This window comes from Chrysemys picta, chromosome 3, assembly GCF_011386835.1.
Source record: "Chrysemys picta bellii isolate R12L10 chromosome 3, ASM1138683v2, whole genome shotgun sequence".
Lineage (NCBI taxonomy): Eukaryota > Metazoa > Chordata > Testudines > Emydidae > Chrysemys > Chrysemys picta.
In genome coordinates, this window is record NC_088793.1 from 109,313,789 (window position 1) to 109,340,822 (window position 27,034).

At 43.0% G+C, this 27,034-nt stretch overlaps 1 protein-coding gene across 7 annotated transcripts in view; it reads right to left on the reverse strand.

Moving 5' to 3' along the window:
- Positions 1 to 27,034, reverse strand: part of PLAGL1 (PLAG1 like zinc finger 1) — a 64,343-nt gene that overhangs the window by 29,808 nt on the left and 7,501 nt on the right. For all 7 annotated transcript variants that reach the window (XM_008177172.4, XM_024112848.3, XM_024112852.3 and 4 more), the window contains exon 2: positions 15,617 to 15,659. In XM_008177172.4, coding sequence (XP_008175394.2) covers positions 15,617 to 15,635 — 19 coding nt within the window. In that variant the 5' untranslated portion in view covers positions 15,636 to 15,659. The remainder of the gene's footprint in view (positions 1 to 15,616; positions 15,660 to 27,034) is intronic.

Here is a 27,034-nt window from a genome sequence, read left to right on the forward strand (position 1 = left end):
ATCTGTAAGAAGGAGCTCTACTCTGGCACATTTTAGGAGATTCACAGCTGAGGAAAAGCCATGAAACCTACCTTCAGTTTGGAGCTCTTAAGGTGCACTGGAGTGGGGTTCACTTCTGAACATTTTAGGAGGTGTTCAGAATGGAACCACTCACTTATATACAACAGTTTAAATTCTGTTTTAAAATGTAATCAAATTTAGGTGGAGGGGAGGGTGTGTGCGTACACATAATTGACCTGCACACACATCCCACTTGCCACATAATTCTAAAGTCATTCCTAAAAAAGACAAAAGACTGCGCTTGTATTTTACACTTAGGAGTTTAGCAGCTTGGAAGTCACCAAGACTTCCCAGCCATCCGCTTTCCCCCAGCTATGCCCTTTACATTGGGGGCTGGCATCGGAACTGCTACGGCAACCCTGCACTAACAGAGGATTTAGGGAGCTGGTTCTGCTGCCTTCCTAGCTGCTTCTCAGTAGCCAGAGTGAGGGCTGGGACCCAGCGTGAGCCTCTGATTTAGGAGGGCCATGAGAAATAACCTTTGATTTTAAGATTTTGTCTCTTTAATTGCATAAGTTAACACATTTATATTACTAATAATGCTTTACTTTATTAAAAGTCAGTGATCTTAAAATTCCAATTTGTTATTTATGCACTACATCCAAGCTGAGAGACACAAAAAGTAATCTATGGAAATAAATTAAATCCCTTTTTTTAAATGGACACTTTCATTTTCAGGTCATCCTTGCTTCTGTGTTTAGATTTCAAACACTGCAAGGGAATGTTTTCTTAAAACAATTGTTCTCATTTGTTTTTAAATACAGTAATATTTATTAGTTTTTATTTTTTTAATAAAATATTGATTTTTCCAATATTTAAATCTGGGGACAGCTTACTTCACAATTGTAATCAAAAACTTGAAGTGTTCACTTTATGAAAAAAGTTATCAAATCAAACTCTATGAAGTTGTTCTTTCAGATTGCTTTGGATATCTGTTATACATAGGCTTCGCAGAATTTGCCTTTTTTTTTTTAATATAATTTCAACAGATAATATGGACATTAAAGAGTTTTTCATCTATTTAAATTTTCACCAATGTGCAAAATTATGGGTTTTAAGCATATTTTTGATTTTATCTATTTCAATTTTCACCATTAATATGAGGGAAGGGTCAAACAATTATTTAATGGCAGTAGACAACGACACTCAAAAAGTTAACGCTTTTTAAAGCAAATCTTTCCATTGATATATCTTGTAAGTACCTTTTTCAATTCAACAAGTATAATTCTACGGTTTCTCTTTTCATATATATACATGCAGTATAGGAATAAAAACAAAAACATGTATCAAAAATAATAATAAAAAAAATTCAATTTTCCCTCTCGCCACTGATTCACTCACCCACCAATTTTACAATGGTGAAATCAACCTAGATGGTGAATTCAGCAAATTTTTTTGCTGAATTTTATGAAAAATACAGAAATAACATATTGTGGTAACATTTATAAAAAGAGAGGTGATTTCAGAAACTGGAAGGCATATCAAGTTTAATTTTTCTCTGCTTCTTTCAAACCAAATAGTTTATCCAAATTTTCAGCATTTTTCTCCCATTGAAAATTAATTGAAATCTAACTTTCGGTTGTTTGAAGGGTAAGTAAAAAAACTATCCTTTTCTGATTATTCTCAAGGCTAAAATATGTGTGTCACACTTATGATGGGCTACAATGTTTTTTTGGTTACTATCAGAATTCATATGCATAATAGGTATAGTTCAAATGAACTCCGTTCCTGTCGTCTACATATAATAGTTTCTAATAAGCATGAACTTCCCTTATTGCTGAAAGTTGAGCCCGTTTCAAAAAAATCAAATTGAAAAATAGTTTGACTTGTTTTCAGCTTTTCTCCTTCCTTCCCACAATGGTTTGGCATGAAGTTACATAAAATTACTTCCAGAAATAGTGGGGGAAGTTAGCAGCAGTCAGAAAAATGATTGCCAATTTTGTTGAAAAAACAGTTTATTGCCTTATTGCATAGGTAATCTTCTGCTGGTCTCAGACACTATGCAATTCCCTCTAGGGAGACTTTTTGCAGGTTGATTGTTTTTCTTGCCAAATCTCCTAGTGAATGATACTTACATGAAACAACCCCTACAGAACACTGGCATTTTCCAGCTTTGACCCAGCCAAATGTGCACTTAGGAGTACACAGGCATATGCGCACAGCATCCAGAGTTTTAACAAAGCTGGCAGTTTTACTTATGGATGGTCCATGATTTTGGTGTCAACACTCCGAGTTCAAGCCTGCATGCTGAAAAGTGAGGTGCAGAGACACAAAACACCAGTGTTAGCCACCCAGGATTTGCTTAGCACCTGACTTTTTAGGGGGCTGGTGGAGGGTTGTTGGGGTATATGTTGTCTTCCCCTCCAAAAAAATTCTGAACTGGAACCACTTGGTGGAGAGGGTCTGGGGCGAGGAGAGGTGGGGCACAGATGGGGAGAAGGGAGTGCGGGGCGGGGGATCCTCTGGAGTAGGGGGAAGACAGCAGAAGTGGGGTGGGAAGGGCTGTTGAAGAAGGGTGGAAGGTCTGAAGCAGGCAGCAGGACGGGGGTGGGAGTGGGAGTCAGGACAGCCCTGCCTAGTTCTGGGCAGAGAAGTGGGGGGAGGGAGAAGGGGTCAGAGAAACGTTGCTTCTTGCAAAAGGCTAACCCAATCCCATATTATTTTTTACAATGTGATGTTATCACATATATGAATAATTTGTATAGGTTATTTAATATGTATATCTGTAACTCCTCAACCCTAAAAAATAATACAAGCTCTATGTGCGGGTGTGAATCATGTGCATTAATTAGGTCAGTGGTTTTCAAACTATTCACCAACACACCCCTCTTTTATCAAAGGAAATAAACCAGGAGGGGGTAGAGTCAAGGCAGTAATAGAAAACGGATGACAGTTTCCCTATCTTCCGGGTGAGATGAGGGTAAGCAGAGTCTCCATCTGAGCAGCCAGGGAGAGGCATGCATTTTTATGTAGATTAAAAGTTGACTTTTTAACCTAAAATTCTTTCACGCGCACATACTGGCAGAGAAGAAGTGGGGAGTTTAAAAGTCAAGAGACAGACTGAAAAACATTCAATGTTTTTATTTTTAAACTCATGATTTTCCAGGGTCTGACGCATGACTTTTGATTTCTTAAGGTTGGCAGTTCTGGAAATGGGGCCAGATCCTCTACCTCAGTGCTAAGATGCATGGGAGTCAGAGTCCAGGGGTAGCCAGAACTTTACGCTTCAGTGATCCTGAGATCATGGAATGGCCCTTCAAAATAGCTAGAACAGCCTGTTGTAACATACTGGGGCTGAATTAGCTCCTGGCCACCCCTGGGACTGGGGGAGTTTGATTAGGACTCTCCACCTCCCCTCAGGTCCCACACTGAGCAAGGACCTGGCCCAGGGTTCTTTTGGGGGTTCAGCAATTTAAGTACAATCTTGAATGTGCTGAACATAGCTGTAATTGTTGTTTTCCATTTCTCTCTCAGCATAAGGCACAGAAATACAGGTTCAAAAGTTTTGGCGAAGATTTGCAAAAATAACTAGTGCTTCAGTGAGTGCTTTAATTTTTGGGTGCTTAATTTCATACCTCCAAACATTTAAAGTGACTAAAACGGGACACAGCACCACTCAAATTTAGAGCAGGCACCCCTCCTTCTACAGAGGGGCAGCCAGGTCAAACATGCGTGGCGCTGCGACCCCATGTGCCAGGTTGCAACACTACTAGGTTTGGGAGCCCTCTCAAATGAGGTCCCTGGAGCAAACTTGTCCCTCTTTCTCTCCCCCTCCTCTCCCCCCCCCCAAATGTGGGAAACGTTCTCCTTTAACTGGGACGGGCAGTCAAAGTGAGACATTTTCTGCAAACCCCAAGACTGTTGGGAGGTCTGCAATTTTATTAAGTCCACTCTGTAAATGATGGGCATATGCTGTCATAAGATGCCTCAGAATTACACCAATAAATTTCCAAGACACAGAGACAGAACAAATAAATATTAATATCAGCATTTAATAATGACACTGGGAAGAAATTGGCAAAATAACAGTTAGAAGCAAGGCCTTAGGTATTCTATATCCCCCAAATTTGCTATGGAATCCTCCGCTTGCTACAAAATTATGTTGTAGAATCAAAACGTCCATTTAAAAAAAAAGTTTCATGCTTTTCTTTGTGAAGAAACTTTTAAAATGGGGAATACTGAAGCTCTCTCTTCTGGGTCGAAACAATAGATCATTCGTGACTGAAACTTATTACCAGCTGACAACCAGATGACCTAAATGAAATTAAGTTGGTGATCTCACTCCACTTCCCAGTATACAGGTCTCCACAGTATATTTTTAAAAAGCCAACCATCCCAATTGGCACATGTTGGCAGGCTCAACAGAAGGGTAAAGGACTGAGTGGGTGTGGAGAGTGAACTATCCTCTCTCTAGTGGTGATTCAGGGAGTTGGCATGATGGCATGAGGAGAAGATTGTATTTATTTTCTGATTAGAAAACTTGAGCCTCCAGAGTAGAAAGTCTGACACCTGCTACCAGCACTAAATTCACTCAAAAGAAAAAAACAGACATGTTTGTAATGAGTTCCAAAGTGTATGTTTGGATAGGATACTCACACATGGACAATCTTGATCAGATTGTCTTTTCATAAAGTTCTTCTTATAAGTGAAGGTCATTACTTGGCCCAACAGTGTAGCTTTGACCTTTATTACATCATGAGTGATGTCAAAGAGGCTATAACTAATGGATAAAACAAAAACATTCCCTCCCAACAGATATTTTCAGTTAGACTAAGAAATGTTTAATTTATATAACAAGCAGGATCTTTTTACTATGTGTTTTAGTTTTAACTCAGACGTGGCATTTCTCAGCTCTATCCTGGATAAGTCTCTGTTTTCTGTTTATTCCTATTGCATCCCTTGTTTCACTGGTCAGCTCCCTAAGATACCAGCCCTGCAAACATTTACACGTGTATTTTACTTTCTTCACAAGAACTTTAAACATTTGCTGTACATACAAATGGAAGCATAGGCAGAGTTTTTTATTTTAGTTTTGGAGTGGAGAGGTTGTGTTATACATTAAATAAAATTGAGAAGTCCAGTTCATAAATAGATAAAGCAGCAATCCTGTCTTTCCAACTAAGGTGCTGTGTTTCCATTTACTTGTCTTATTGTACTTCTAGACAGTCATCATTACAGGTCCAGAATAAACTTCTAAGGAATTACATTTCTGACAGCTTCCCAGATCTTAGCAGGTTCATAAGACAATACTCTAAATCTAATGCCTTGCCAGCTAGGTTGCTAAAAAACTGGCAACCAGTTTTTCTAATAAATAGCATGATTGGTCGGGAGACCAAAACAAAATTAGCAGTGACTGAATTCCTCAGGGCTTGGATTTGGTCATAATGTGTGATGACTCCATACAAGAATTATCCTTTTTGGGTAGAAGGGGATTTTTGAGTAGATGTCTGTGAGTTTGAGAGTCACGTATGCATACACCTTTGGTTTTAATAAAGACTTTGTTTTCTCCTTCCCGTAGTTATACTGTAATCTGAGTTTAGAGTGCCATTTCACTATAAAGCCCTGTTAATTCTCTCATTAGGAAACATCTGCAAATGAAATAAAAACTAAAAGTGAAGAATACAGTATCTGGTTAGTGAAAAGATATAGCTTTCTAGTCACTTTGGCCCAGATCCTCAAAGGTGTTTGGGCACCTAAATTCCAGTGGGAATTAGGCATTTAAATACCTTTGAGGATGTTTGCCTTTGTTCCCAATGTCCCATTCATGCCTAACTTATTGCTATACTTGCTTCCACTGTACTAATAGAGCTAGAGCAAGTGGTGATCTGGGTGCATTTTTTTTTTTAAATAAATGTTGGGTCAACAAACATAGCAAGCACTCTGCTTGAGGTGCAGATTTTTACTTCTCTGCCTAAATCATGTACACAGGTGTTTGTTTGTTTTTTGTTCTTTTTTGTTTTTGTTTTTTTTTGAGGGGGGGGGTCCTGAAAATTTTGGGGATATAAAAGCAAAACCTGCAAACTTACATACATATACTCTGCAATACCACTATTTCATTCACAAGATCTCAATGCATTTTACAAGCATTAGTAAATTAAATCTCAACACCTCTGAGAGATAAGTAGGTAAGAGTTATCTGTTCTACACAAGAGGATACGGAGACAAAAAACAATAAAGTTACTTGCTCAAGGTCCTACAGCAAACCAGTGCCAGAGATGGGAATATAGGCCCAGATTGAACAAGTTCCTTAAGCATATGCATAACTTTAAATATGTGAGCAGTTCCATCAAAGTCTATGTGATTATTCATGTGCACTAAAGTTACATTCATATTTAAGTACCATAAGTGCCATAATGCAAGAATCCTGACTGCCGCTTCCCACTGTAACTAGTAGGCATCGTGACAACTATCATTTCATCTCAAGTTGCACTTGGATTTAAGTTGGTATATAAGGAAACTACTGGTAGGTTGTATAGCTTTTTGTCTTCAGTCAGTCCATCTGTCATATCTGAAAGATGTAGTTTCATGAGCCAAAAGCCTTTTACTTTGATCACCACTGAAACTAATACAAATACTGTCAGGTTTTGTTTCTTACTGTTTTTATTAGTAAATGTACATTTCAGTTACTTGGGGGATTCCTTTCCTCTGACAATAACTTTGAACATGTAAACAGAAAAACATAGGTCCTTGGTTATCTTCTTCTCTATATTTTTACAGAAAACAATTGGTACCCCAAAGTAATCAAAAATTATCAGGTTTCAGAGTAGCAGCCATGTTAGTCTGTATCCACAAAAAGAACAGGAGTACTTCGTTAGTCTCTAAGGTGCCACAAGTACTCCTGTTCTTTTTGCAAAAATTATCAGTGATGGCAAACCCTACTCCTGCCTTTGGTGCACCTAAATGGAAAAGCAAAGGTAGAGAGGTTTCTTTACAAACAATACTTATGTTCTGAGGATTCTAGGTTTCCTGCTAAATAGGCCTATTAATCAACTATCCTATCTGTGAATATTAAGGTGGTGATATACACTGGTCACTGAAAAATCCAATGCAGTTCAATTAATTCTCATACATGTAAAGAACTGCATATAAATACTACAGCCTACAGAAATGAATGAAAGGTAGGGACTTAATTTAGAAAGAGAGCCTTAAATGTCAATCAAAGAAAAATTACCTTTTTACTTTCATTAAAAGTCCTCGTTATTTCTGTTTTTGTTTAAAAGAAAAGCTAAGAAACAAGCTACTGTCATTTATATGTTTCACGGGAAAGAATACAGTGAGATCAAACTTTTTGCATTTAAGAATAATACAGTATAAATACTTCACAAGCCTATTATGTGTAGTAAAACTGAAACAGCTCTTATCAGATTGCAAATTCTATTTTTAGACAGAATTACTCTAGTGCAGGATGGCAGGAAACATGTCATCCTCCTTCAGCACTATTTTCCAAATACCCCCATGTTAAACTAAAGTCTAACTTTGCTCTGCCTTGTTTTCACAAGAGGACCCATTCAGTACCATGTGCTCCTTTCAGCTGTCAATAAACAGAAGCAGCGAATTCCCCAGGGCTTCACAAAGCTAGTTAGGCATAGCCATTCGGTTTTTCAGGAAAACAGAGCATTCATTTCAGAGAGTTCCCGAGGAGCCAATACAACAAAGAGATCAAAGACCCACCTCCTCTCCTTCATTGTTTTCACTAGGCCTGGCAGAGATGAACAGCGACAGGTTTCCTCAAGACAAGGAAAGGGCACTGTAGACCACTTCAGGGTTCATTCAAATTCATCTGCTTCCTACATTCCGGTGACAGTGCAGAATGCTAACAGTGACAAACTCACACATTCAGAGCGGATAATATACTGCCCACTAGTTCATCCAAGGTAAGAAAGAAAACAAGCTCCAAGGGAAGTTACTTACTTCCCTGGTCAGTCAAGCTTCAATAACTGTCTGACATTTCATAAATAAACTTTATCTCTTTTCTTAATTTCCCAGGTTAAGGCTACTAGTCAGAGTTATTCGCTGTCTCATTCATTTATCATATTAAAATTTCATTATGACCTTGGTTTTCAATTTACTTCCCAAAGTTTGTTGACACTGCTACTGATGTTCGAGCTGGGGCATGTTGGTCTGTATTATGTGTCTGTGAAATTTTCTGTAGAATCCACCCCTTGCAGCAGAATTGTATTCTTAAGATTAAGATTTCTTCTTTATTATTATGTTTCTAGTCCTCATGTTTAGGAAGATAACCTTGAAAATGTGACTGGACTCTGCACACAACATGAAACAAGCCCCGAGAGATGTGAACTGTGGCTTGGACTACACTATGAGTTTAATACGAAATTAGCAGCGTTAAATCGAATTAACCCTGCACCCGTCCACACAACGAAGCCATTTCTTTCAAAATAAAGGGCTCTTAAAATCGATTTCTGTACTCCTCCCCGACGAACAGAGTAGCACCGAAATCGGTGAATGAATCAATAAAGGGGGCAGTTTTTCATCAAGGAGATACAAACAGAACTTTCACACAGTAGCCTGGCCAGTCATGAAACTGGTTTTCAAAGCTTCTCTGATGCGCCGCGCTTCCTGGTGTGCTCTTCTAATCGCCCTGGTGTCTGGCTGCGCGTAATCAGCAGCCAGGCGATTTGCCTCAGCCTCCCACCCCACCATAAAGGTCTCCCCCTTACTTTCACAGAGACTGTGGAGCACACAGCAAGCAGAAATAACAATGGGGATATTGGTTTGGCTGAGGTCTGAGCGAGTCAGTAAGTGTGCCAGCGACCTTTTAAACGGCCAAATGCACATTCCACCACCATTCTGCACTTGCTCAGCCTGTAGTTGAACAGCTCCTGACTCCTGTCCAGGCTGCCTGTGTATGGCTTCATGAGCCATGGCATTAAGGGGTAGGCTGGGTCCCCAAGGATAACTATAGGCATTTCAACATCCCCAACGGTTATTTTCTGGTCCGGGAAGTAAGTCCCTTGCTGCAGCCGTTTAAACAGAGTAGTGTTCCTGAAGACGTGAGTGTCGTGAACCCTTCCCGGCCAGCCCACGTTGATGTTGGTGAAACATCCCCTGCAGCACCATTGAAAAGTAACCCTTGCGGTTTATGTACTGGGTACCCTGGTGCTCCGGTGCCAAGATAGGTATATGGGTTCCATCTATCGCCCCACCACAGTTAGGGAATCCCATTGCAGCAAAGCCATCCACTATGGCCTGCACATTTCCCAGAGTCACTACCTTTCGTAGCAGCAGCTCAATGATTGCTTTGGCTACTTGCATGACAGCAGCCCCCACAGTAGATTTGCCCACTCCAAATTGATTCCCGACTGACTGGTAGCTGTCTGGCGTTGCAAGCTTCCACAGGGCTATCGCCACTCGCTTCTCAACTGTGAGGGCTGCTCTCATCCTGGTATTCTGCGCTTCAGGGCAGGGGAAAGCAAGTCACAAAGTTCCATGAAAGTGCCCTTACGCATGCGAAAGTTTCGCAGCCACTGGGAATCGTCCCACACCTGCAACAATATGCGATCCCACCAGTCTGTGCTTGTTTCCCGGGCCCAGAATCGGCGTTCCACGGATAGAACCTGCCCCATCAACAACATGATCTCCAAAGCGCCGGTACCCGCGGTTTGAGAGAAGTCTGTGTCCATGTCCATGTCCTTGTCCTCATCACTCTCGTCGCCACGCTGCCGTCGCCGCCTCCTCCTTGCCTCGTTTTTCTGGTCCTGGTTCAGCATAAACTGCACGATAATGCGCGAGGTGTTTACAATGTTCATGACTGCTGTCTTGAGCTGAGCGGGCTCCATGCTTGCCGTGGTATGGCGTCTGCTGTGTTCACCCAGGAAAAAAGGCGCGAAACGGTTGTCTGCCGTTGCTTTCATGGAGGGAGGGGTGAGGCTGTACCCAGAACAACCTGCGACAATGTTTTTTGCCCCATCAGGCACTGGGATCTCAACCCAGAATTCCAATGGGCGGGGGAGACTGCGGGAACTATGGGATAACTACCCACAGTGCAACTCTCCGGAAATCGATGCTAGCCCCGGTATATGGACGCACACCGCCGAATTAATGTGCTTAGTGTGGCCGCATAGATTGTATAAAGTCGAATGTGTTTCCAAAATTCGAATTCTGTATATTCGGATTAATCCCATAGTGTAAACATACCCTGTGTCATTCATGTCAATGGAGTGTTAACTCTGGAACCTAAAGGAAACATCTTAAAACGTCAACTGAACTATTTTTACTGCTAATTATTTTAGCAGAACCATCCAGCTAATTCACTTAACCCAAAATGCCTCCATCGAAGCCTCAAACCTCAAATTGTCCCCTGACCAGCGGCCAAATCCTCCTGTCTCCCCACTGATAAATGCCAGTGCTGCCAATGTTATGATGTCAATAAAAACATCAGTATCATATCAAAATCTGAAAATGTAAAATACACGTAATTTAATATCAAAATACATGAGGCTACTGCACTGTTTGTCTTATTCATTTTCATATTTAATATTTCAAGAAATCTCTAGTTTTTATTTAAGCTGCTGCAGAACTTTCAGTTCACTGCACCAGAGCGTTGCAGAACTCAGGGGACTGTGCAGCAGAATTTGGATCCATCTTGATGCACCATATATATATTGGTGTAATGAATGAAGTTACCCATACCCATTGGCATCACCTTCTGTTCTGTATACCTTTTATTTAAAAAGATATTATCAATGTACTGTCACTGGGTCCTTCAACTACTCTCTTTCTTATAGCATTCCCTACATGTGGCAAGATTCATCCTGATCTTTGCTGCCAGAGAGCTGCAGAGGCAAGCATCCAACCCTGAAAATGCAGTGTTCCCAGTGGAAATTGCCCTGGTTCTTGATAGTCTCCCTGCAGCCCCTAGGGTGTCAAATAACAGCGATGAAATTGACTTGTCTTGTTAATTTCACTCTGCTGCAGTATGTGAAAGACAGGAGCACAAGAAGAGCACTGTCAGTCAGCAGGCTTAGGAAGACAGCAGGGCATTGTTTTATATTCAGTTCTCTCTAACACAGTTATCTTCGCAACCATTTTAATTAAAACTTAGATTCTGCGAATGCTGATGGCTCTCACTCAGGGAAGCTTCCTACTCATCATGGGGGGGTGTGGATTTTTTCAAGTTCTGTATATAGCGGTCTAGATTCTTATGCTATGCCCATCACTGTGTCATTTGAGTGTCTCACAAACTTATTAAAGTGAATACAAGAAGAATGTGTCTCTCTCTTTGCACCCCATTGTTTTAGGGGATGTGTGTATGTGCGCGTGCACATGTATTTAATGTGAATTTTGTTGAGTTACATAAGAGAGGCTTGGTGTGAGGTTCATGATCTTCCTGATCTCTTTTGGAGATAACTCCATAGAGGTGAACCAGCAGCAGACAAAGCTTTCTCCTGCACATGCAAGTTTCACTGCTGAAGTTTACAGTTCCATTGCCCAGAGGATGGTGAAAGTAAGCTGGCTTCTCCGGCGGTGATTTAAAGGGCCCAGGGCTCCAGCCACTGCAGGAAGCCCGGGCCCTTTAAATCACCACCGAAGCTCCGGCAGCTGGGCTCGGGCTGGCATTTAAAGGTCCCGGAGCTCCGGGCCCTTTAAAGCACCGCCCAAGCCCCGCTGCTGGAGCTCCGGCAGCACTTTAAAGGGCCCGGGGCTCTGCACAGTGGCCGGAGCCCCAGGCCCTTTAAATCGCCTCCGGAGCCCTGCCGCCACTACCCCAGCCCTAGCCCAAGCCCTGCCGCAGTGGCAGCAGGGCTCCCACAGTGATTTAAAAGGCCCGGAGCTCCGCAGCGGCCGGAGCCCCAGGCCCTTTAATTCACCCCTGAGCCCTGGGGCTCCCAGCCGCCTCTGCAGCTGGTAGCTCCGGGGTGATTTAAAGGCCCTCAGGCTCCCAGCCACAGCTGGAGCCCCAAGGCCTTTAAATCTTGAAAGGCCCCACCCTCTTCGGGTTGAGGCCCCGCCCCGCTCCGGACTCCAGCGTACCGGTAAGTCCTTCAAGTTACTTTCGCCCCTGCCATTGCCCCAATGGACTGGAGCCCTTTGATCATGTAGAGTAGCCACACCCTCAGACAGCTGGGGCCAGTCCCAAAATGAGCTTAGAAAAAGAGGAAAGGAACCTTGAATTTGACCTGATACTCACTAAGGGCTTGTCTACACTGGCACTTTACAATGCTGCAACTTTCTCACTCAGGGGTGTGAAAAAACACCCCCTGAGCGCTGCAAGTTTCAGCGCTGTAACGTGGCAGTGTAGACAGTGCTACAGCGCTGGTAGCTGCTCCCCTCATGTGGGTGTTTTTTTTACAGCACTGGGAGAGCTCTCTCCCAGTGCTGGTGCCGGAACTACACGGGCACGTTTAACCTGGCTAGTGAAGACATGTCCTAAGAAGCTAGGAAACGATGGCCTGGGGTTAAGCAGGGTGGGCCTAGAACACCAAAGACCCAGGTTCTAGTCCCTGCTCTGTCATAAAAGTCCTGTATGATCTTGGGCAAGCCACTTAGTGTCTGTGTGCCTCAATTCCCCATCTACAAACTGGGGAGAATAGCACTTCCCCATCTCATAGAGGTGTTGGGAGGATAACTACCTTACCGACAGAGAGGTGTTTAGATATTACGGTAATGCAGGTCATATAAATACACAGAAAAGAGTAGAGAACTGAAGTAATGTGCATGTGCTGCTGAGAAAGAATCTGTTGTGTTCTGAACCAGATGAAACTTTCTAAGTTAGCTATTACAGGAATGAGGCCTGGAGACCATGGCCAAGTCTAATCCAGGAGGTTTCTTGAGTAAACCTTCCAATTTTGTTCATTAGAAGACTAGGGTTCTTAGGAGCTATGGCGATACAAATAATAATAATGTAATTATAATACATATGATAAGATTTAGCACAGTTGAATTGGGGGAAAACAGATTAGTCATGCTTTTATTACTCATTACACTTAGATGTGACTGGGAACTGTGTGTCAAGAATTGAGCAATACATGCTGGCAAGCTCCCTGCCACATGGCAGATCTGGTTTAGAACTAATGCTCCAAACACGGACCACTATTTGTGCCAGCCTATCATGACACAAAAAAAAGTCTCTGCTTCCAGGAAAACAATCTCTGGAGCAGAAACAAAAGCAGCAGCATTATGATGTCAATTACAAATCAGAAAAATAAGATGCTAGGAGTCCAAAACCGGGAGTTTTCCTTGTTACACACGATATCGCCAAGTATATACATACATTATAAATCTTTACGTCTGAGGTTTTCCTATACTTGCTAAAGAGCACTAAATCATCCACCAATATCTCCAATTAGTTGCTGCATGCATAAAATGTACTTTCTCAAATAACTGTGTTAAAACAGGTATATCACCTCCAAGATTAGTTGCTATCTGCCAGCTATTAGCCTATATACATCTATTATCTGGTTTCAATTTGCAAGAAAAATCTAAATTTTCCTTTATTCTTTTTATGGAAATCACTCACATCTGATACAATACATTTCTGATATTTCCCTCCCCTACAGGTCCCATCCCCTCTTTTCCACAGTTCACTTCTTTAGTGACCGTGTTTCACCTAAATATGGAAAGGCAGATAACTAAGCACACACAGACAGACAGACACACGGTATTTTATTGTTTGCGTGAGATAAATGGATAGAATATAAAAAATAAGTAGAAATTAATTGGCAAGAGTTTATCATAGGCATCACAGATGAAGTGGGTTTGCAGGAAAATGTAAAGGAGAGAAGAGTGATTTTGCATACCACCTCAGAAAGGGCTTTGTGGAAGAAAAAGTAGATGTTTACTGGAGACGTAGACAGCCCACCACTGGTAGAGTGAGATGGCAGGGTGCATCACAATAAAAGTAGTCTAATACTTGGACAAGTCAAAAAAGTCAGGCCAGAATGGAGTTGTGTAGGGACTTGAAGGCAATGCCAAGAAGCTTGAACTTGATGCAGTGGAGCGATTCAAAGAGAAGGTAGTTTTTAAGTGAGATATATCTTGGGGTACGCAAAACAAATCAGCCTCCTGAAAGGGGTACAGTAGTCTGGAAAGATTAAGAGCTATTGCTGTATATAGCACAAAATAGAACAGTTTTGCTTTAACCATGTTAACAGACAAGTGTAATGTAATCACATGCCCCAACACTGCCACACTCGTACAGCTCAGTCCTCAGCAGATAATTCTGTGATCTTCAGGAATATGTACCGTATATACTCGATCATAAGCTGGTTCGTTTATAAGCCGACCCCCCCCCCCCCAAAATGGATAAGTAAAAATGGTCAGCAAGCTTTGGCTCCCAGGCCATCAGGATAAGCCACTGGCGGACCGAGATGGCTTGTTTACCTTGAGCGTCCACAGACACGGAGGTAAACCTAAGTAAACCAAGTGTCCCGGCGCGCCAGCTGCTTACCCTGACAGGCCGGGACAGCAACCGGTGGGGAAATGTTTTTGGGGGGAGAAGCTGGGGGTCAGGGGAGTAACCCCTGTGACCACCCCCCACATGACCCCACCCCTAGCCCGGGACCCCCACACTCTCCCCTTCCCATCCCTTCCCACCTTATCTGGGGAGGGCCAGAGGAGGATGTCTCTGGCCTGGCTGGAGCTGCTCCGGCATGCTGCGCAGCACGGCCGCAGCATGTTCCAGCGCACTGGGCCGGGTGGCGTGGCCACAGCCTGCTCTGGGGGTGGGACCGAGCGACACGGCTGCAGCCTGCCAGCCCCAGAGCTGCAGCTGCTTCGGAGGCCGGGAGGAGAGCAGCGTGGCCAGAAGTGGAGAGACTCTGGCCCCGCCTCTTCCCATCTGGCTCTGCTGGCTGTGCTGCCTCTCCTTGCTCCCTCTGTTGGGGGGAGGGGCTGTGTCCCACCTCTCCCTCTCGATACCCATTCCTAAGCCGACCCCCTTCTCTGGTGCTTCCCCTTTTTACTAAAAAAATTTGGCTTATGAACGAGTATATACGGTAAGTACTAGCTTGTTTGCCGCCAGGCAATGTCCTTCCCTTTGAATCAAGTAAAGGGACACCATCTACTTGAAATCCAGTCAGCCTAAAAAAATATGCTTAAAAAAATACTCAGTTGCCACACCTTCCTTGAGTTTCTCTGACAATTATTGTGGTTTTACAATTCTATTTTTCTTCTTGTCTCCCCTCTGTCGCTGTGTGAAAGGCAGGTATACAACAAAGAAAACTGACAATAGTGAAATAATTAATACAGAACATGCTGTCAAATGAAGAAAGAAAGAAAGCTTATTGTAATCTTAGGTTCACTTGCAACAAAGGCAGATAAAACACTTTTAGACAGAAGTGTGATTTTTAAGTTGATGGTGTCTCAATGAATTTGTGTCTGTTCTCCAACTGATTTTCACAACTTTAATCACGGCGAGTAGTACCTTATTCCAAGAGTAGTCTTACTCACTAACAATAGTGTTCCGCAGATGTCTCACAAAATACACCAACATAAAAATAGTTCTTCAATTTAAAATGAAACATCAGTCCTGAGCACACCTGACCATTCTAATAAAGCCATGTGGTACTAACATTTATTAGGAGGGAAGTTTACTTACATAGCAGATCCATGGACATGTTTACAGATCACGCAAAGGAAACCTAAAATAAAGGAAATGGAAAAGTTTAGTTTTCTATAGTGGCAGTATCAGAGGGGTAGCCGTGTTAGTCTGGATCTGTAAGCAGCAACAAAGAGTCCTGTGACACCTTATAGACTAACGGGTGCCACAGGACTCTCTGTTGCTGTTTATAGTGGAAATGTTCATGTTTAACCATGAAAAAGACAATCATATAGAGCTGACTACAGAATCATAATATTATAAGCTACAGATACATAGATACATCCTCATGTATTAATTTTGTTGTAGTTGAAAGAGTCTTACAATGCAAGGATCAGCGCGGGCAATTTGAAGTGACCCTTAAATAGTTGTTCAGTTCCTTTATAAGTCAGAGGGATCTTTTCTGCAGAGGTTTAATAAGAAAAGAATATCATACGTTGGAGAGCAAAAAAAGAGTAAAAATCTTTATTCAGTAGAATGGATTCCCTCTTTAATTCACAAACACTCCCAAAAGGTCAGCAAAGTGTTTATTTTTAATGAACCCAATGCTATTCAAAATAAGCCATCCTTTGTTAATATTTGGCATAAAAAGAGCACGTCCTGATGCCTCAACTTTTATGTCCTTAACTGCCATTTTTGTCTCTGAATTTGTTATTTCTGGGCCTGATCTTGGAGTCCTTTTCACTGGCTAAGCCAAAAGGAGTTTTGACTGAGTCAAGGACAGCAGAATCAAGTTCTCTGTTAGCAATTTTGTAAGTCTTCTGGGGACTTCTGTTTTTCTGCTAAACTCTATTCATGTTATTTCATATTTCTATTCATGTTACTCCCACGTACCCTAATTATTTGTTTCATCCACCTGTTGTACCCTAACACCTAGATTGCAAGCACTCTGGGGCACAGGCTGTTTCCTTTGTCATTTGTCTGTACGGTGCCTAGCACAATGGGTCCCAGATGCTTGGATGGGATGCCTAGAGCTGTGTTATACAAATAATAATAAGACAACACTACACAGCAATGAAACAGCCCCACAGCCAGAGCCCCGTGAGCCCGAGTCGGCTGGTATGGGCCAGCCACGGGTGTCTAGTTGCTGTGTAGACCTACCCTTAAAGGTTTCAGGTGGTGGATGAGGGTACAGAGACACAATTGTTAAAAATCAAGCATGAAATCCTGCCCCTGCTGAAATCAGTAAGATTATGCCATTGAATTAAATTGATCCAGGATTTCATCCTCACTTTTAAAAATAAATGAGCTGTTAATAAGATGCTTCTAACTGAAACATTTTGGGGTTGGATATGGGGACATTGGTTTGAGACAGAGGAAGTGACAGAGGAAGAGGATGTTTGGAAGGATGGATGGAAAAAGCGCATGAGCAGGGAGGCAGGAATTAGGCCCAAAGGGAGAGAAAGAAGTGGTAAGTTCAGTAGCTGCAAGGCATGGTGAGGCAGGAAAATCAGTAACATGTCAGTGGTATTAAAACTAGCACAGAAAGGTTGCGGTTGGCAGTCATTACACTGTTGTTGGAAGCCCATGGCTCTGCCTCTTACCCCTGGCTGCCAGGGAACTGAGGTGGTGCCAGACAAGGCAGTGTTCTCCTGACATCTTGGGAAAGGGCATTTCTCCCAGGTTGGCTGACAACAGCAGAGATTTCTGGATGAAGCAAGCATCCCCTGCTGACAGCCCTGAAATTATGTGAGGACAAGTCATCATCTGGGTAAAGAACCCCTCCACGTGCTGATTGGAGGTGGTGGGTAAGAAAAGAGGAAATGTGTCTTCCTTTCCCCCATACACACACATCATCTCTACAAAAAGGTAGCATTTAATAATTCTACTCGCCCTACCATTTCCCATGTAGGGCAACTACACGAGGGATAACTGCAGATTTAGGGTAGGCAGCAAAGGAAGAGAAGAGAAACAGGATCCACTGGCCGGTGCTAAAATTGGCACAAGAACTTCATTTACAGGAGGTCTCCACCCCACCAAGCAGGACTGCAGTCCCCACAGAATAGGTGACCTCTGCATCCCCTTCTGCCTACACCCTGCTGAACAGCCAGTGGGAGCTTACACACTTCTTACAGACTGTGTAAGCAGGCCATAGATTAGTTTGTATTGTTTCATATAATGGTGAGAATAATCATAAGTGTATAATAACACACATGCTGTGTAGCTAGACCCCAACTCTCTCCTCAGCAACAAAACATATTTGATTTTGTTCTCATAAGGATTATGGTGTGCCAACTTCCCTTATCTTCCTTCCATATTGTAGGTATTTGTTGATTGTCCTAAGCCATATGATTCTCCATGCTTGTTTTTTCTCTTTTAACTATCACTGACACTTTTGTATTTGCTTGTTATACAGTTCCTGCTCTCTTTAATTCATAAAAGGGGAGGTATATCATAGTAAAGTATAAATTGTTTAAGTATTAACAGAGTCCTAATGGGTAGAGACTAATATACAAGACCAAATTTTAACTTTGGAGGCACATGCACAGCTCCACTGAAGTTAAAGGAAGCTTCACATGTGTGTCCAAGGTTAGGATTTGGCCCAAGTTAAGAATAATACATCAGCATTTTCTGAGTGAATCTTGCTGAATATTTGTGTGTATTTTGGGTCTATTGTATATAGCGTAGAACAGCAAACACTAAACATGGAATCGTAAGTTACTAGAAGAGGCTATTATATTTGCTATAGGATTTTTCTTCAGTATATGGGACTACAAAATATTTAAAAAACAGATTGCAATTTCTTTTGGTTATGCAAAGAACTTGATCCTTAGCAGACAGAAAACCTTGTATCCTAATTTTAGAAGGTTGGCTTGTTGACATAGCAGAAGTTGCCTGATGTGGAAATCTTATTTATAAGCAACAAAGCTAAAGAATTTCAAATGTCATGGGAGGAATGTATCTCTTCCATACAGGATCACGCAGATATACAACAAAGAAAAACATGAAATCACTAGGTAGATGATGTGGGTGGAAAGTAGTGAAGCAGTTCAGGATTCAGTTTCTCTAATGTGTTGTGCATAGTTTTTTATAGTTTTGTGGTATTGTTTTAAAACAAATAACATGGCTGCTGAGGAATACTTTTCTTTATAACTAATTTTTAAAGGCACCTCTAAAGGTTATAATGGCTTGATTTTCAAATAGTGTTGAGCACCCTCATTATTCACTGATCTCAAAGATCAATCAGACTAGGAGACTCCCATTGACTTCAGTGAGCTTAGATCAATGGCCTATGTTTTGCCCAAGCTTACATAGAGTGGCAGAGTTGGAAATAAAACCCAGCCATCCCCTGCACTAACCAGTACATATATCCACAAATTCACAATAATCTCAAAATACTGACAAATATATTCTGCTTCTGAGCAAGCTCTATCAAAGTCTTATTTTAGCTAAAAAATACGAAACTCAATGGCCAAGGTCCTGTCCATTACTGCACTCTTGTCACACACACAAGCTTCCCTGTTCTGAGATGCAGCATTGGGACTCTCACCATGGTTTTCCCACCATTATGCCCTTTGGATTGCTTAATGGTATTCTGCCCTGACCAGCAAGGTCTCCATGGCAGGAGATGTACCAAGCAGGGTCCTTGCTCATCCTTACTGCATTAAGGAAGGCAGATAGAATAAATTTTAAAAAGTTACATTAAAATCCGATTAAATTGCAAGTACATCTGAGAGAACCTCAATATAAAGTTATAATCTAGCAGCCAGGAAGCCAAAGGAAAAAAATGAAGTGTACAAATCTGACTGACTAAACAAAAAACTATCAGTTTGATTATTTCCCTCCAACTTTTAAGCTTCTATGCTAAAAACACCAGCTGCCTAAATTCATAAGATATTAAAAGAAGCACGGACTTGTGGTTAAGGGCCAGGGCTAGGACTCAGGATATCTGGGTCCAATTTCCACTTTTGCCACAGACCTTAGGCAAGCTCTCTGTGCCTCAGTTCCGCACTTGTAAAAGGGTAATAACAACACTTCATTTCTCCCACCCTTTGTCTGTCTTGTTTATTTAATCTGTAAATTCATTGGGGCAGCGGCTATGTCTATTTATGTATGTGTGTACAGCACCTAGCACAGTGCGGCCCTGATCTTGGATGAAGCCTCTAGCTGCTACTGCAATATGTAATAGTAATAATAATGTTTTTAAGCTGATAATATACTGGGTAACGAATAATAGGATACAGCGGGAGGAGAGTCTCTGCAATAACCATAAGACCATTTTAAATTTTGTATTTGGACAGTAAAAACATAACTTCATGAAATTGCTGTTAAGGATAGCATACAAAGACAATTAGGGTGTGGTTATATGTAGCTGGGAGCATGGCTCCCAGCACAGGTAGACAGACACATGCTAGCTCAGCTTGAGTTAGCGTGCTAAAAATAGCAATATGGCCACCGCAACGCGGGCAGTAGCCACCCGAGTACATACTCAAGCCACCACCCGTGCTGCTGCAGCCACACTGCTATTTTTTAGCATGCTAGCTTGAGCAGAGCTAGCGTCTGTCTGTTTATTTGCACCGGGAAACATGCTCCCAGTCCCATAGGGACTGACCCCACATGCCTTACTCAGACAAAACTGCAGGAACAGTCCCAGGGTTTGATCCTGCAAGGTACTGAGCCCTCTGATCCTGATCCAGCAAAAGCATTTATGCACATTATTAATTTAACCAGTAACCTGTGATCATTTACTTCAGTGGGACTACTTTGTGTTTAAAGTTAAGCATGTGCTGGATCAGGGCCAGGATGCTCATCGCCTTGCAGGACCTAGTCCCACAGAGGGGGTATTATATGCAGATAGTTGTTATAGGAATCAATGAAACTAAAACTAAAAACAATTCCTAAAAGTGTGAGTTTTTAAATGACAAGTGACCTAGAACACTTGAAGAAGAGCTCTGTGTAGCTCAAAAGCTTGTCTCTCTCACCAACAGAAGTTGGTCCAATAAAAGATATCCCCTCACCCACCTTGTCTCTCTAAAAGACCCAGATACATTTCTAAAATAATATATATTCTAAAGCAGAGGGTAAGGAAATCTCCATTTCAGTGTGCCTGCATAAACAATATTGGATCACCAGTTCAAATTCTGGATTTAACTAGAATAAAGCAAATGAGAAACCCATTCATATGAAATCATGTGAAAAAGGATTTTCTCAGGTTACGTCCTTCCGCAGCACATCAACTAAACTATTTTCAGTGTTTTGGATTTGAAGCTGAAAACGCATTTTAGGATAGCGGGAGGGACACTCATCCCAACTTTACTCAACCTATTTGACAACACAGGGAAAAAGGGGGAGAGGGGGGCGGGTTTTTCTTTTGTCTCTCTGAAGCATTGTGCTCCCTTGCAACAAACTATCAGAAAAGGCCAACAAGCTTTCTGGAGCTAAACAGTGGTTTTACAAAAGACTTGGCTCTAACACTGTCTTCTTTCATTTTCCTACACAGCTCACTATGAAGAAATCAAACAGTACAGGCTGCCAAGTTTCCAAACATGAGGATTCAAGATATAGTAAAGAAGAGAGACATATGCCTGCATCCTACCATAGACCAATCATGCCTTGAAACTCCCCCTACCCCCCCCCCGACACCCAAAAAAGGGTGGGGTGGGAATCTGGTCATATGTAACAACCATTTCTGTAGGAGAAATAAATCATAAAAATAGATTTGACTTATGTAAACCAACATGTTAATTTAACATCTTGCTTAAATTATTTTAGAATCCCTCAGTTTCATATACTCGCTACTGATATTGCAAATACCTAGCACAGAGCACATAAATGCATTTCCTGCCCTATTTTATGTACTTGTTTTGCCATTGTTAAGTATAAAAAAAGAGGAGTCTAAAGTTACGGAGTTATGCCATAAGATTTTGTTAAAATTACAATAGTTTGTCATTTTTAAACCTACACACATCTTTTTACTGATTTAGGCTCCAGTTCTGCAAAGGGACTATTCACTTCCTATGTAAGCAGGGCCGGCTTTAGCAAGAGCGAGGCCCGATTCATGGGGGCGGGGCTTGCTGCAAGCCCCGCCCCCAGGAATCAAGCCGCACTCTGGCCGTGTTCGCCGGGCTTGGGTCCAGCCCAGAGCCCCTTGGCGGCCGGAGCCGAGCCGCGCCGCGGGGGTGGGGGGGCGGGGCTGGAGCCAAAGCCGCGCCGCGGGGGCCGGGCCGGGGGGCCGGAGCCGAAGCCGCGCGCCGGTGCACTCGGCCGGAACCGGGGCCGGACTAGGCCGTGCCTCCCCGGAGCCCTTCTCGCGCCCCCCACCACCCCGGGTTATCTGGTGCTGCCTGCCGGCCCCTGCTTCTTTTCAGACTTCCCGCGAACCTCTGATTCGCGCTAAGCAGGGGAGGGGGAGGAGCAGGGGGCGGAGCATTCAGGGGAGGGGAGGAGGGGGAAGTGAGCTGGGGGCAGGGTGGAGAGCTGCGGCGCGGGGCCCTCTTAGCGCGGGGCCCAATTCAGCCGAATCGGCTGAATCGGCCTAAAGCCGGCCCTGTATGTAAGTTTTGCCCAAATAAGGACTTCAGGATCAGAGTCTTGATATCTTCACAGGTTATTTGCATATATATTTTTAAGATCTGTCATACACTCTTAAAGGTGACCTGTAGGGGTTGAGGAGAAGACTTTGTCTCTTGGGCCTCTTACAAGACTGTTACATAAAAGAGAGGTCAGTATATAGCAGGGGTAGGCAAACTTTTTGGCCCGAGGGCCACATCTGGGTATGGAATTTGTATGGCGGGCCATGAACGCTCACAAAATTGGGGTTGGGGTTGGGGTGTGAGAGGGGGTGAGGGCTCTGGCTGGGGGTGCGTGCTCTGGGGTGGGGCCAGAAAGGAGCTCAGAGTGTGGGAGGGGGTTCCAGGCTGGGACCGGGTGTTGGGGTGCCGGGGGCGAGGGCTCTGGCTGGAGATGCAAGCTCTGGGGTGCGGCTGGGGATGAGGAGTTTAGGATGCAGGAGGGTGCTCCAGGCTAGGATCGAGGGGTTTGGAAGGCAGAAGGGGGATCAGGGCTGGAGCCAAGGCATGGGAGGGGCTCAGGGGTGCAAGCTCTGGGCGGCACTTACCGCAAGCAGCTCCCAGAAGCAGCGGTATGTCCCCCCTCCAGCTCCTACACAGAGGTGCAGCCAGGTGGCTCTGTGCGCTGCCCCACCCACAGCCGCCTCTGCAGCTCCCATTGGCCACAGTTCCCGGCCAATGGGAATTGCAGGGACAGCAGTAGGGGCGGGGGCAGTGTGCGGAGTCCTCTGGATGCCCCTATGCGTAGGAGCCAGTGGGGGGACATGCCTGGTGTAGTGGGAAGGCCTGGGTTCCCCTACCAGCCACCAGAGAAGTGATCTGAAGACCCAGACACAGGGGTAAGGATGACTGGGAGCTCTAAGAAAAGGGTGTGAGGACCATGCAGCCCAGATGTAGGGCTGAAGACCTTTTTTTGTAGAAACACTGGGACTCTTGTTCTGTTGGACTTTCTATTACCTTGAAAGCAGTGAACTTAAACCATGATCTGATTGGAGGGCCAGGTTATGGAAAGAGAGACCACTGTCAGGTGGGAGAGACTGTCGGCAGGGGGTGCGAGAGAAAAGAGAGTGTGTTACATCTAGCTACAAGGGGGGTTGTCAGTGATGAAACACTTTTTCACATATAGTACTATCATACACAAATGTTCGGATCCTTCATGTCCTTTCCTCGGATCCTTCATGTCCTTTGGTCCCAGATGTTAAAAGACCAATTTAAGCTCACAGTAAACACCCATTTGAGTGTGCCATGGATCAGGTGTTAACATTTAACTCTCTCTAGCCTTATCTATGCTAGCATTTTTCAGGAAGTCTCTAATCACTGCACTAACACTGATTAAGCTGCCCTGGTGCTAGCAACTGTAGAAGTACTAATGTAGGAATGGGGCATGTATTTTTACCACCATGTCATCTAGACTTGCAGTGAGCCATGGTGGCCAACCCAGCAGTGAAAACACTGTCTAAACCAACATTCTCACAAATGTCGCCATGAGTGGAACTGCAACAGTGGGAGACTTCCTGAAAAATGCTAATGGAGACCCAGCCCGTCACAGAACTTATATGTCACGGAAGCAGGGGACATATGTTAAAACTACTTTATTGAACTTGTAGAATCAGTCCCTGTAAATTTAAATAATAGTTCAAGAGTTGAATTACAATTTGTGGAGTGAGTTTATTTTTCTTCTAAGCAAAAAGAATTAGAATACAATTTCTAATTTTAGGGACATCCTTTCTGGGGAGTATTTGGTGTGACAGTATTTGGTGTGACAGAAAAATCCTCATTTCCCAAGATTGCATATATCCCTGACCATCAAGAATATTACACATTTACCAAAGTCCTTTGGCTATTTTCTTCCCTTTCTTCTTGTTTCTTCTATTAGATAAATCAACCACACAGCACTATGATAACAGAATGAGAAGTATGGCTCATGAGTATCTGCTGAACAGATACTGCCACTGGGTGAAGAGTCAGTATAATTATCTGTTTCTCAGATAGAGGAGAGAGAGTTCAAATTGGGGAGTTTGCAAACATCTAGAGTTTGGGTTGATGTCCCTCCTCCCTGACTTGAAGACTAGTAATAGAGACATAACCAGACCCTTTCTCATCTTGAGTGCTGGTTGGAATTGTTACTTAGAGACTGTTAGTAATGTCCACATTCTGCCTGGCTCTTGAACTGGTAAGGAGAGGCTCCTTGAACCTTTGTTCAAACAGGAAGCCAAAATGTAGCACTAAGTCTACAATACTCATCATGCTAGTTTGATTACGTAAAATATTAGCCCTCGCTATATATATATATATATATATATAGCTCTTCTCTTGAATGATGCAAACAAACCTGAAGCTCGGTTAGATAAAAGAAGGTTGGCTCTTTTCTGTGCAAGGTTCTCTTAAGTACTGGGGAATGCGGAAGGAATAATGAAATCTGAGTCACCCTGTATTAGAACAACAAGGCCCATGGCTCAAGAACTCTGTAGGGAGGCAGAAGGGGAAGGAAATACCTTCACAGAATGAAGGAGCTCTGAGAAATAAGAGTACAAGCGACAGACAGTTATTTTCCATGTCTCTGTTGAGCTAGAATGTTGAAATTTGGTTCACTCATTCATTATTCAAATGTCAAGTACAGCAGAATCTCAACTATGACCATTCCTTCAGAGGTCACTGAAAGATCAAAAGTTATTCTTATGGGATTCACCTATTTATATACTCCTTTTCAGGTATAATCTTGAACTTTATTTAATTCACATGCTACTTTTCCAGCATTGGAGAGAGAAAGAACCCAGGATTTATGGAATTCATAATGGAAAAGAGACTCCAGAAGAGGAAAAGCTTGCAAAAAGAATCCAAAAAAATCCTAAATTTGAACTTTGACCTTTCAATAAGCGGTCACCAAAAGATCATCAGTCTTTCTTATTAGATTTCAACCAATCATGTGCCCTTTTTAGCTCCCAACTTGACATTTGATACATTCAGTATGGGTCACTGTGTCATGAAAGAACTGGCATTTAACATTTCTATCCCTAGTCACCAAAAGGTCACTCTAATTTACAACATTCCCTCTGTGAGGTGGTCATGTTTGGTTTGAGGTATCCAATTTGGAGAAATTAAGGTCATTTAAGGGCAACAGCTGTAGAGCATTTAAGAGATTTAAGCTAAGAAAATTGTCAGCAGTGAGCAAGTGTGTGATGTTGATTGTTAAATCCACTCAAAAAATGGACTTCTATCAACTAATTAATAACATGCACAGGAAACTATCCATTGTGTAATGTTTTTATATTGGCTTTCTAAAATGTTAGGCTGCTACCAAACTTTGAATCTGCTGCAGATGGTTGCTTTGGAAATATGTAACTACACTGTAGAACTTACCAAGAGGAAAGCTGAAGATTGTTCCCTAACCAGTTGTTACAACTGGGGATGCTGGCATGCAGTAAGGTGTGGAATCAGCTTTGGTGTTTTGGTACCTAGAAGGTAATTGAGGCTTTTGGAACTGGAGAGAGAATGTCATATCCTTCCCTCCCCTTCTTGGGCAAGGACAAAGATCAAGTTAAATTTGAAGGTTCTTGTTCTCCACCCTAACAATCTTTGATAGCTGCTGGCTGCTCTACTACACCCTCTGATGGGGTATATACCTCACACAGGCTCTGAAAGAGTTAATGTAGGCCTGAAATGCCAATTCGGTTACACCTTGAGAGTGGGACAGCCTTAATTAGAGATGAAGCCCAGCTGCGTTGTGACTATAAATGCAGGAAGTCTAGAACAGAAAAGGCTGTAGGGAGGAGAAGAAGAAATTCTGTATTCACTCTGCGGGACTAAAGTGAGCTTTATTCTCCTTGTTTCCCCAGGGAAAGAGCAAGTGCTGAGATCCTCACCTGAGCAGAGATGGCTGGCAGGAAGCCAGGAGCAAGACAGAGAGGTCACTAGGTGGCACAGGCTCTGATGGTGTATACACTCTGAAAGAAGGACAAGAAGCAGACTTCCAGACAGTGAGCCCTGGGAGGCATTTGCTTGGGGAATAAAGCGAGAGAAACAAGACAGGGACCCAAGTCAATACCAAGCAGGGTGGAAGTGGGTTTAAGTTTATATTTGTTGGTTTGGGATTTTGTTGGGGATTCCAGGGGAGGGCCTGGGTGTCCTAGCCTTGAAAGTAGGGTGAATTTAGAAAAGCTGTAGGGGAGAAGTCCTGAGGAAGGCTATGGTAGGAAAGAGTCCAGGAAGGCAGCAGCAAGCAGTTGAATGGAGCAGACCTTGGCTGCTGGTCACAGATTCCCTGGACTAGAGCCCCGTGGAGTGAGAGAGTGTGGGTTCCCTTAGCGGCATGAGGCTGAGGAAGGAGATAAGAATGGCTGAGAGGAGGGGGTTGAGGACCTTTTGTAAGAACATAGCCTTTTATTTTATTGGATTTTGTACCCCAAGAGGGGTGGGTCTAAATTGTTGACGGTCTGGAGGGCTGAGTTATGGGAAGAGAGAAGATCACAGGGTCACAGCGAGCTTTGGCAGGGGCACTAGAGAGGCGAGAGCCTGCTACACCACATTCAGCTATGAGGAGGCACTCTAGCAGTGAGTTCTCTCTCTCCACCCACTTTCATCTCCAGTATCTGCTACTATATAACAAAAGTTAGCTGGTGGTTCTATTCAAATAGTCAACAGTGAAATACTTAATCATGTTAGCAATAATGTAAATGTCAGTTTCAGAATTCCCACTCCTTTGAGAGAAATGAGAGATGTAATTCAAGCTTATCTCAATGCTATTGTTTCAGGTTCTCTGCAAACTCCAGCAGAGATTATTGAATGGGTTCATATTTGGAAGGTTATCTTCCCTAAAAATAAAGGGCTGAAGAATTATTATTTCATAAAAATCAGATTCTAGATCACAATTATGTTCAGGGCTTTTGTGAGGATCTGCTGGTCTGGAACC